Source organism: Phoenix dactylifera, chromosome 1 (assembly GCF_051530095.1).
Source record: "Phoenix dactylifera cultivar Ajwa chromosome 1, Ajwa_hap1_PhDact_Kaust_v1.1, whole genome shotgun sequence".
NCBI lineage: Eukaryota > Viridiplantae > Streptophyta > Magnoliopsida > Arecales > Arecaceae > Phoenix > Phoenix dactylifera.
In genome coordinates, this window is record NC_143190.1 from 3,744,835 (window position 1) to 3,757,635 (window position 12,801).

Genomic DNA, 12,801 nt, shown 5'->3' on the forward strand with positions numbered 1-12,801 from the left:
GCGGCTCGCACCTGATGAGTGTGAAGACGGCCAACAAAATACTGCGCAAAGGCATAAGTACAACTCCGTGGTCTATCTAGAAAAAGCTTCCCGAGTTATGAGCCGCGAAGGAAGCAACCCAATCTGTAGCACCGTTCGCCTCCCGATATACGTGCCTGGCCTGGTAGGAATCAGCCTTCCCTAATACCCTGCGAATATCGTGGAGCAGCGGCCGGTCCTCAACTGAGCACCTCTCTTTCCAGATCCACTTGATCACTATGGTCGAGTTCCCCTCGAGAAGAATGCGACTTGTACCTAGTACTCGCCTCGCATATAAGACACCTTTTCAGGCCGCCCGAAGCTCAGCGGTCATCACTGACGAATCAAAAATCTTCCGCCCACCTGCCATCACAAGTCTAGCGTCATAATTCCTGATAATAAATCCCACACCTCCACAACTTCCGTCCGCTGCTACGCTGCTATCGAAGTTTATCTTAAAAAAAATCTGGGGGTGGGGGCACCTAGGATACTAATATTGGCCTTGAGATATATTATTTTTTAATTTTGTTGTATGTATTCATTCCAAGACTCATAGAAGTTGGAATTACCATACTGCCCTCCTTTACCACATGAGAACACCTCAGGCCCATTGCATCATATATATACCAATTCTTTTACATATATTCCCTATCATCAAGTGCTCTTCACAATGAATATTCTATTCCCTTCCCAACCTCTCTCAGCCATTTCCCTTTTCACCTCAACCCCACTTTTACAGTGAAATTTCCATCATGGAAGTTCCACGGCCTTGTCTCATGTACGCTTCCCACTCGAACCGACTACTCCCCCATATCGGCTCATGAATCCCCCCCACAATTATTTAACATTGACCCAAGAAAGCAAGTTTGGGACCTCCTGAAAGCCTTGTCCGAGTCCAAGAAAATAATAATAAAAAAAAAACTTAGGCCGTAGGGATATATATAAAAACATCACCCCGTCCCATCCTTTTGCAATGAGAGAATTTTAGTCACAGAAAAAAGAGAGAGAATATTAAAGAACCCACCACCCTTCTCTCCCCACCGGAATCCTTCTTCTGTGTGCGAAATCATCTTAATATTTTGATTCCTTTTTCCTTTTTTTTTTTTTTTTCTCTTCGTTGCGCTCTCGAGTCTTGATAATTTATTGGGCGAAGCGCCCTTGGGAGGAGGCGAGGTCGGTCTCGCTCTCGTCCGGGCTGTGCTCTCAGATCTCAGCTCGCGAGGAAACCCTAACGGTGGAGTCGGATTGGAGGCGTTGTCATATTTTCTATCTGTATGCGCTTCTTGATCTCCATCGTCTTGCGGGATTTGTTTTCCTAGGGTTTCGAGTGCTAGGGTTTTAGGAGTAGCAGGGGGGGATATATGGGGGGGATAGATGGAGAGGGTGGGGTTTCCGAAAACCCTAACCCTAATGACGATGTCAAAGAATTGGGCGCTGGTGCTGCAGGTGAGCGTTTGATTCCGGATGGGAATTTCGATTGTTTCTTTTATTGTTGATAATCTTTTTGATCTGATTTCTTGGTGTGATTCGATGAGTTTTGTTGTTTGATTGAGTTCTTGGTCGGAAAAATTGCTTTTCGCTGTGTTTTGGGGGATTTCGTGTTAGGGGCTTATAGAGTTCAGATGACGTCTTGCAAGACTCTGTAGCTGTTGAGTTAGGGATTGTTTCGTGTTTTGGCGTTTCCCTTTCTTTCTTTTTTTTAATTTTCCTTAGTAGAGTCGAGATCTGTATAGGGTCAACTTTGGATGTTTTCTTGATCTTCAAGACTTATGTATGCCGTGGCCACCCTTCGCAATTCATTATTTTTAGTGTTGTTGTGCTCTCGGTCAACACAATCTGGGAGGGTTTTTTCTTGACTGTCTTAAAAAGCGTTGGTGCAATCCCTGTTCCGGAGTGACCTCTGGGTTCATTTTGACAGTTCGAACTTTATTTATTGTTCTGGATTTCAACATTCCGTTTCTTTGTACTTGATGTGCATTTGAATTAGTACTTTGCTTTGAGTACCTTGTGGAACTTGATTTTTAGTTTTGGTTTCATATTATGCTGCTTTGCATTTGATCATTGATCATTTAAGTAAGGTTCTCATATTGCAATCTTGTTTTTCTCTTCTCTAATCATCTTTAGCCCCTGAATTATGTAGCGACGTTGATCACTGCGAGGCTGGGGTCTTCATTTCATGCGTAGCTGACTGCTAAATTTTTAATTCTTTTTGTATGCATTTCACGATCTAGAAAAGTTTTGACCTGTTCTATGTTAATTTGTACATTTATATTGACTGATTCTGTTCACAAACTGAATGTTCAGCTTTGCTTATTCAGATATGCTTGCGTTTAAGAACTTGGTCATGTTTTTTCAGATGTAATTTGTTAATTCATCCTCGTGCTTCATTGCAGATAATGCTCGCTTTGATGCTTCACAGTATGCATTCTTCGGTAAGGAGGTCATGGAGGAAGTTGAATTAGGGGGTTTAGAAGATGATGCTGGATTTATCGGGCTTCATGATGAAGAATACCGTTTTAGTTCTATTGGAGATAGAGAAGAGGTTATTTAGCTTATTTACAGGATACACACAAGTATCTTGATGTTGAATTGTTCATGTCCATATATTACCTTACAATATGTATCTTTGCTCTTAGGGGCAAGCAGTTTTAGCTGTCTTTCCTTTTAAGATTACAAATGCAGCAATTGCTGTAGAGTTACTTTTCTGTTGTTTTCGTTATATGTGAAGTGCTATATCTTTATTTTTCATCATAATGCAACCTGTTCATCTTTTAATATTATAAAGGATGTACATTTATTATTTTTCTGGGGCCATTTTTCCACAATTTGATTTGCTCTTGTATTTATTCAATGATTCACTAGGCTTAGTTCATGCTATGTGTCAAATTTACACTTGTTTGTCTGAGTCTAACGTCACTATAAATCCTCTAATGTTGGAGTTGTTTGTAATAAGTTATTAGAATTAGTAATATTGAGTGTGCCTGTTATTTATATATATTTTTTGTACACAATTTTATTTTCTCAGTTGTGGTACGATGCTCTCAAAAAGGAAAGAGAGGAATGGGGTTTTTCTCGCTTTAAGTGTTTATGATATTTTATGTGCCTGTTCCTTCTTTGTTTCACTATATTAGTTTGAGATATGCATTTTATGAAGGGCTGACCTTGAATTCTAAAAACATACGATTCTGTAATATTTACAGGTTGAAGGTTTGGGATCTTTATCTGATATAGATGATCTTACAAGTACTTTTGCAAAGGTTGGTTTCTTTTTATATCTGCTTTATCACTATCAACTGGGGATTCGTTTGTAAATCTGGTTATTCATAAAGAGTTATCATAGTCATGTATACTTATGGTTTTCCTTGTTATTTTCTGTCATGATGATTTTTTTTTTTATTAACCATATTGCAGAAGGTTTTAAGCCAGCTCATGTGGTTTGTATATTATATTATGTGTTGTCTTTCATTAGGTAATCATAGTTAATTATAGTTGTTCATATATCTCATCTTGTCATATGCCATGGATATATTGACCCCAAATATGGATAGCTTAAGAATTTAATTGCTCTTTCTATACTAACATTTTCTAGGATACTTCTGCAAGCAATTGTGAAATGTGCTAACAATATGATTAAATGCAGCTAACTATAACATGTCATGCCCTTCCGCTGTGCTGGTGCTTAGTCATTTGCTTAGGGTTGGCTACATTAGTATTGATTAATCTATGGCCCTTCTTTTGGTTGACAATTTGTTGCGAAATTGATTTTTGCTGGCATTCAACCAATGTTTTTAACTTTGCAATACATTGCTGTTGGTTTGTGTTATTTTTCACGGTTCTCATCACTTGCGTATATGTTGAGGACGCATGTCATTAGGCTTAAACAATTGCATAGTTGGCTCACGCTGGTCCAATGCATATAGTTAAGCTAGGCAGGTTAGGCATTACAAGGGGCTATTGTGCCTACACCTGTAACTGTTGTTCGATAGGTCATATCATAGAGTTGAATGATTTGTGTTGTTTTATTTCAAATATCATGACCACCATGTTTTTATCTGTTGATAAAATAATCAAAACTTAGAGATGACTTGATTAGCTGTTCCTCCAATTTTTTGCTGCTTATTCATCATTTGGTGGAGGTATTCTTCCATTAGCTTGGGTTATAATTATTGTGTAGTTGACATAAAGGGTCATGTTATGCTAGTATAGGACTCTAAATGACCTTCGCTAAGATTTTCTATATTTCTTGTGTCATTTATATTATTGTGCATTTGGATTATTGGATATACTGCAAATTATGATAGTTCATGACTTTTCTTTTTTAAATTTAGTAATTATTAGGTTGCAATGTGAGGTATTTGGTTTGCGGTGAAACTTCGAAAGGACCTAATATGGCGAAATTGAAACTTTGAATGGAACTCTCCAAGTTCATGACAAGATGTTCAGTTTTCTCTATTTTTGTTTTTTATCCTTTTAACAACCAGACACCTGAAGTTTCTCAAATTTTAAAATTTAAAAATTTCAAATTTATGAAAAGGATAATGTTTTTGGAACAAAAAACCTCCACATGTGGCCCTAATTTCTGGTTATATTTATATATTTACGGTTTTAATAGTTTTATTAATATTTACCTACATATCCGTTTCCACTTTTTGCATGGGCATCATGCAGTTGCCTAGACAAATCAGTTACTTTTTATAACACTTATCACTAGTATGATCCTATTAAAAAGTTTTGAAACTTAGAATCGCCACCTACTAAATATATTGTCTATTTTGGCCTACCAATGACCCACTATCATAACTAAGGTCCATAATCTTGGTAACGAGGATCATACCGGTCACCTCCCGGTATGATACGGTACCGAGCCAAACCATACCATCAATCGATACGCATATAGGTTTGGTATTGGTTCACTTTTTGCCTTTTTGTTTGTCAATTTTTTTAAAGGTTTTTTTTAAGTTTTATGGATCTTTAGATAATGATTTTAAGGATGTTTTAATGCGATTTTATTTTATATTGGTTCAGAGAAACCGTGTGATTGCTTAATGGATGCCATCATAATAATTAAACAGATTTGTAATAATTATACATAGAAAATATATTTTTTGAGCTTGAAATAAATACCAATTTCTATTAGGCTCTTTTTATTTTTTATTTTATAAAAAGAAACATCGGTACTCTTTCACTAATCTATGTATTTTGTCTCTTATCTTCCAAAATGTTGATTTATTTATTTAATTATTTATTTTAATGTGCTTTGCATCTATCCGGTAGCTAGTCTGGTGAAAACAGTATTCTCTTGGGGAAGTTGTCAGCTTTTTCGATCTGATTTTTGAAGTGTATCTGAAGCTGCACTCCTCCTAGGCAGTTTTGCTATATTTCATTCATCTGTTAGATATGGTACACTGCTTCACCTACTTGACTATGGTGACCTTCATTACTCCACGTCTCCACGTACCCTTGTGAGCTGGCAGGTCATCAACTGAGAGGCTTTAAGTATAAAAACTTACTAGTGCATATCCTAATGAGTTAAATTGTCTTCTTTATTGGTCTACGTCCAATATCATTTCTATGAACAATTGGAAAAATAAGGTGTTCTGTTCTTTTCTGACATGTTATTCAAGTTTTCTGTTGTACAGACCAATATGCTTGCTGTTTGCATTTAGCAATTCTGCTGCATTGTTTTTTGACATGTTATTCATGTTTTTGGTTGTACAGGCCAATGCATTTCCTGTTTGCATCTAGCAATTCTGGTGCATGTGTGATACCTTTATATCTTTTTTTGTTTAAGGTATTTTAACCATGATTTGGTTGTTAGTGAAGTGTTCTATACTAAGTTTTTCATCTTGTTGTCAGTTGAACAGAACTATTAGTGACCCAAGGAGTGCTGGGGTTATTGGTGATAGAAGATCTTTTTCCAGAGAAAGTGAGTAATCCTGCTGTACAAACTCTTTATGGTTCGGTTAAACATATTTATAACAGCAGAATTGATCTGTGAAGCCTGTAGCTAGGTCTGATGGGAGTTTCAATATTATTCTTTATTTTTGTTTCACGTTGCCAAAACCATCTTGAGAATTAATATCTAAATGAATTTATATTATCATTCTAATTTTTGTGACCTTAGGCATTCAACCTGTATTAGTTGATTAAGATACTGCATTTTCAGATAAACTGCATCAAAATGGTTGTATGAGATTTTTTTTTTCCTGTGCAAAAATAATGATACTTCAATGGAGACTAACCTTTTCAATTGTAGAATATAAATTTGAATGTATGTATGGTTCCATGTAGAAGTATTTATTTTTTGGGCATAATAGACGTTCTTGAGGTTCCTAGGTTCCTCCAGGATTTATCTTGCTGTTTATTTCTGTTATATTTTTGTCATAATACCTATCATAAAGATAGCAGAATTTATATGCTACTATTCTAATATTAGAAGTACAAAGATAGAAGCGCATCATGCAATGTGCATGATGTGCTGGCATGCCAAGATACACCAGTGCACTAAAAGGAAACCCTGCTATGAGTGAGGGAGCTAGGGCTTTAATGCACTTCGAAAAGCGGGCTGGGGATGGAAAGGTGGGGGAAGGTGCTTGAAAAGGGGGGTATAATTCACATTTCAGTATTAAATTAAAAAATGTCTAAAAAGTTGGGTTAGGTCAATGACAAGTGAAGTATTGGTAAGATGAGTCCAGATGGTCTGAAATCAGTTGTACACGAAGTTTAAGACCTAAAGGAAGGAAGAAGAAGAATGTATGTCTAGGAAGGTGAAGGGGGTGTTATTGTAACTATGTAAATTTGTGGGCTATCATATATGCATTCTAAAGTTGGTACCATAAACCAAATAATGGTTTTGCAACTTTAATTTAAATAAACCAGAATATAAAGTAATCCAGCTATCTATTTTACCATAGATAATCTTATAAGTCGTAATTACGTTTGCTGAAAGCATGGCTCATAAGTATTATGATTTTTTTTGGATAAATTTAGATCTCTTCATCCTTGTTTGTTTTCAGATACAAGGCAGTTGTAATATGGCATGGTGGTTGTGAACTGGGAAATGCCCCAGCTTGGGCTGTTGGGCTCAGTTCTGGTGCAGCCTTTGTGTGCATGGACAGGCACAGAGGCATAAATAAATTTATATTTAGCATCTGCACATGATACAAGTTAATATTTTTTCATCCAATACTTTGCAGGTTTATCTCTAATAGGTCTTATGCTGGGAAACTTTTTTGCTTGATATTAATTTGAATAACTATTATTGCAAAGTTTCTTCTGCTTCACTCATAGCCGGTGGAGAAGAGATTTCAGGACTCTACAAATGGATGGGAATATAGGTAGATGCAAGTATATCATGATTAGAGTGTATATGCAAGTGGAGAGACATTTAAATGTTGTGATATTGATGTACATTTCTGATGCTCCAGGGACATTGCAATGCAGAATTTTCCGAAACAATTGTTTTTGGTAGACTTGTAAATGATAGTGGGATAGTAGGGATTAGGGGCTTTGACTGTTTGATCTCCAAGTTTTGACCAATCTTTTGAAATTTGCGGTACTCTACATATGGTAACATTTTTGCCACTTGAATGGTGCAAGTCTTTTGTGGTGTTTGTGATGAACAATTTTGATCCATATAACCTTCAGAAAAGGGGTTTGGAATTGATGAATAGATTCGACATTTATCTGGTGAGGTGGTTCGAATGTCATCTATTATATATTATCCTTTTGTTTCAGAAAATTTGTGGAGTTTTAGTTATTTACTTTATCTGTTTGTTTTAACTGCAACAGAACTTTAATGAAAACGTGCTTGTAAGCTGAGAACTTGGTTGATCTTTTCTAGTGAAAAGGGTTTTGTTGAGGATTGGCAAGTTAAGAAGTGAAAAATTCTTGATTAGGGTAGCGGCTCCCTTTTTTGGGTCATTTCTCTTTTCTACTTTGTCTGTATTCAGTATTCAAACCCAAAAAAATCACAAAAAGTAGTATTCTTGCAGGAAGGAAAAGGGGAGCTTAATGCGCTGATTGCATAGTTGGTGGTGCAGGTGGAGGAAGAGGGAGGTCTTTTGTCTTGTAATGTTGGATATGTGGACCTTTGGTGTATAGGAGAATGACTCTAGCTTTTACAAATATAATATATAAACCATCTTTTAGACTTCTATATTGACAGTCTTGAATGCTTCATGACACAAATAATGTTCTATTCTAAGGGAACATGCCCCCCCCCCCCCCCCCCCTCTCTCTCTCTCTCTCTCTATGCATGCGTGTGTGCATGCGTTTCTGTGTGAATCATGCAATTATTAATTTACTTTTGTTTTTGTGAAATGTTATTGATTAATGATGTATCTGTTAAGATAAATTATTTTTCCATTCTGTTTTGCTGACTGTTGTAATTTGTATCTTCAGGCTCTTCAACTGCAGACTGGATGCAGGAGGCAGATTGTTCAAACTGGATTGACGAGAATATAATAGATGCTGAAAATTTTCAGGAGGGCAAACGATGGTGGTCACAACCACGTCCATCATCATCTAGTCTTTCAGAATCAAAACCCCTGTATAGAGCATCATCATATCCTCAACAACAGCCACAACAACACTCCAGTGAACCAATTCTTACACCTAAATCATCTTTCACATCCTATCCTCCACCTGGTGGACGATCTCAGATTTCACCCAACCTCACACGTCATGCAAGCATTCCATCTCTAACTGCTGGGCTTCAGATGGCTCCTCCAAATCTCTCTCCTTTTTCTGGTCCGCAGCATCATTTGGCAGGACTACTGCATGGATTGCATTATGGTGGAAACATGTCTCAGTTTGGCTCTCCAGGCCTCTCTTTTAATAACCAGCCGCAGAATCACTGGTTGAATCAAACCAGCCTATTTGCAGGGGAACATCCAAATCTGCTGCCTAACTTCCTACAGCAACATTTGCCGCAGCCAAATGGCTCAGTCCCTTCACAGCTACGTTTGCAGCAGCAGCAGAGAGTGCAACAGGTCCAGCCATCTCTGCCTCCTTTTTCTCGCTTGCAGTCTCCCTTACTCAGTTCCCATCCTCCAGAAATAATGAATAAGCTTGATGCAATTCTTGGTATATCTGGCTTGAGAGACCAGAGATCCAAATCATCACAAAGAGGAAAACAGAACATGCGGTATCCTCAACAATCTTCTGATACCAGCAGCCAGAAAGGTGACAATGGGTGGCCACAGTTTAGGTCCAAGTACATGTCAGCTGAAGAGATTGAAAGCATTTTGAGAATGCAGAATGCTGCAACTCATAGCAATGATCCGTATATAGACGATTACTATCACCAAGCTTGTGTTGCAAAAAAGTCTGCTGGTTCAAGGCTGAAGCACCATTTCTTTCCAACATTTATTCGAGATCTGCCTTCTCGGTCACGAGGTAATAATGAGCCACATGCATTTCTTCAGGTTGACGCACTTGGGAGGGTTGCATTTTCGTCCATTCGTAGGCCCCGCCCTCTCCTTGAAGTTGACCTGCCTTCAGCCTCAGGTGATGGCATCCATGAACAGAAATCTTCAGTAAAGCCCCTTGAACAAGAGCCGATGCTGGCAGCTAGAATCACCATTGAAGACGGTCTTTGCTTCCTCCTTGATATAGATGATATTGACCGGATGTTACAGTTTAGCCAACAACAAGATGGTGGCTTCCAGCTGAGACGGAGGCGCCAGGTCCTTTTGGAAAGCTTTGCAGCATCTCTTGAGCTCGTTGATCCACTTGGCCCGGTTAAAGCTGGTCATTCGGGTGGGCTTGCCCCAAAAGATGATCTTGTGTTTCTTCGCCTAGCATCTCTTCCTAAGGGCCGGAAGCTCCTGTCACGCTACCTTCAGCTTCTTATTCCCGGCAGTGAGCTCACTCGGATAGTTTGCATGGCCATTTTCCGGCATCTACGGTTTTTATTTGGTGGTTTGCCATCAGATTCTAGTGCAGCAGAAACAACAATAGATCTTGCCAAGACTGTTTCTTCATGTGTATGCAGTATGGAGCTGAGTGCACTCAGTGCTTGCCTTGCTGCTGTTGTTTGCTCATCTGAACAGCCACCTCTTCGCCCACTTGGTAGTTCAGCCGGCGATGGAGCATCGATGATTTTAAAATCTGTTCTTGACAGAGCAACGGACGTTTTGACAGAGCCCCATGCCGCAAGCAACTACAGCATGTCTAACCGAGCTCTTTGGCAAGCATCATTTGATGCCTTTTTTGGGCTTCTTACAAAGTACTGTGGGAGTAAATATGACAGTATATTGCAAATGTTGCACATGCAGGCGCTTAACACTTCAATTATTGGGTCTGAAGCAGCCAGAGCAGTAAGCAGGGAGATGCCTGTGGAGCTGCTACGCGCGAGCCTTCCTCATACAAATGAGCACCAGCGCAAGATGCTGCTTGATTTTGCTCAGAGATCCAAGCCCGTAACTGGTTTTAGCGTCCATGGAGGTGGCAGTGGTCCTGTGACCTCCGAATCAGTTCCTGGCTAATGCACCTGGAAAATAATAAGCAGTTTAATAACGGCATGCTGTATGTGAATTGTCCCTACATTTCTACATACCACACATTTGTGCACCCCCCCCCCCCCCCCCCCAAGAACTGAAACATGTTGGTGGCATGTGGAACATAAGCGCAGGAGGGTGTGAACATCTGTGGAAATCAGGTAAAATGCTCTATAGCTTTTCTTTCTCCTATTTTATTGGATCATCATTTCAACTTTTACTGCCCTGGTGAATGTAGTAGCCTCTGCATGTATGTATCCTGTTAGTGCATCGTGGGAGTTGCAACTGGAAGTTTCTTTTCTTCTGGGGAGCTTAATTTTGGTGCTCTGCATTGGAACTCCAGACAAATGTAGTGGGAATAGAAGTTGTACAGGTTCTGTTACTGGCAGCTTTCCTTTATCTCCGTTCTTTTGAAAAGAGATGGGAAGTGTGCACAAGGTAGTTCTTTTACGCATGCTTTGGTTGATGAGAGAGAGAGAGAGAGCGCTTCTCTTAGCTTGTGTAGATTGGACCCATGGTTGTCACGTGCACTTATCATCCGCAAGGTTTGTTTCTTGTCCTTCCCTTTTTCCACATTTCAGCTTATGAATGTAGCCTCCAAACTTCAAGCTCTGGATATTCAACTTTATTCTAGCGTGGAAGCAACATGTATTATTGCAAATTTTTTGTTCTGATTGGTTAGAATCTTTCTGCTTTAACAGTCAAGTGGTTCTTTATGCATGCTAGCACTCAATGGGGCCCTATAGGATCAGAGTTTTTTGAAGCATTAGGCGGCCTTTTACTGATGCAGTGTGGATGAACCTATTTAGAGGTAAGTCTTGATGCAATGATAAGGTTGCTGTATTATGATTTGGAGTTCATAGGTTTAGAACGTAGAAAATTTTTTTTGTATGCGGCTGTAAAACCGCATATATTTGACCTTCCCCAGGCTCCGAAATAGCAGGAATTTGGGCGCTAGTCTTCTCCTTTTTTTTTTTATTTTTGAGTGCAGATGAACATATTTGTATCCAAAGCTCTAGATTGAGGTCAAACTCTATAAGTTCTTTTCATGGGGATAATATGATGTGAGCATATTGCTAAATAAATGTCTAAACATATCGGTCATATAACCGGGTATGGCATGTATTTAAAGAATGTCGTGAAAAACTGAGCTTATACAAGCAGTTTCACCCAAAAGATGGTGATTGAATCTGACGAGCAGGTATTGATATGAGTCCCTTCGATGGTGGGCTTTCTTGTTATTTAGTTGGTTATCCTAGATGATAACTATCCCATGAGGTGGTGTAGATGTTCGCCAAACATGATATTGTCCTCTATAGTTCATCAAGAAAGCTATCGTTGATTTGTGCTGTTTTGGATGGCAAGCGCCAGATTCGCAAAAGATGTCTGGCCATCTCAGATTGCCAGGATTTTGGCATTACTGAATATAATTTTTCCTGCCACATGACATGGGAAACTGGTGCGCAAAATGACTGGTATAAGGTTAAGAGCTTTTGCCAAGATGAATTATGGATTCCCTAGTCCTATAATTAGCCGGCAACCATTGCGTTCAGCACTGATTGCATTTCAACCATTTACCGGGATTTAACTTTTCTGTCAGCCCAGCAGATTGCTAAAGGTGACCCAAGTTACATGGTGTACTAATATCTTGGTGTTTCATATGGGTCTTTAAAAGAAATTTCAACAGCGGTGGCAGTGTTTAACATGATTTAACTCACTAACTAGATTCAACCTGCTGTAGGTCAGCCTTGGAAAGATTTGGGTTTGGATTTTTAATCTGTTTAATAAACAGGTTAGTTTCAGTTTGATAGATTTTTATTTTATTCTAGATCTGATTGGTCTCTTATCTAGTCCAAGGTGGCCAGATCTCAGTTCCTAAATTTCAAACTGCTCAGTCTCTATACTCTATCCTTACATTTGAAGGACCTAGCTACGGAAAAAGGGGAAATTTTAATTATTGGATATGTATGAGATGAGTGTCTACTAGAGGATGTGCAAAATAAATATCTTAGGTGAAGCCAAAAGCTGCATGGCAAAGTGATGGAGGATCAAAAGGGCGTCTGGGATTTTTTTTTTTTTTTTTTTTTGTGTGTGTGTGTGTGTGTGAAAAAAAGGTTCAGGTTCTTGGCTTTGTATAACATGACTGTTCTCTCGACGGTTAGACCCTTTTGTTTGCAAATTTGAGGCTGGGATCGTGTTTTTAGGGTGATTCGTCCCTCTAGATTTAGTAGTGCAACTTTCCTAGAAATTATATATGGGGTGGTGCTCCATTGGTGAGGGC

General features: G+C 38.8%; 1 protein-coding gene across 1 annotated transcript; it reads left to right on the plus strand.

Moving 5' to 3' along the window:
* The first annotated feature begins 690 nt into the window (after positions 1–690).
* On the plus strand, positions 691–11,181 carry LOC103709822 (protein PAT1 homolog 1-like). Its single transcript, XM_039114466.2, has 5 exons — positions 691–1,464; positions 2,412–2,560; positions 3,219–3,275; positions 5,875–5,944; positions 8,422–11,181. The coding sequence occupies exons 1-5, from the start codon at positions 1,380–1,382 to the stop codon at positions 10,506–10,508; spliced, it is 2,448 nt and encodes an 815-aa protein (XP_038970394.2). The 5' UTR covers positions 691–1,379; the 3' UTR covers positions 10,509–11,181.
* Positions 11,182–12,801: the final 1,620 nt, after the last annotated feature.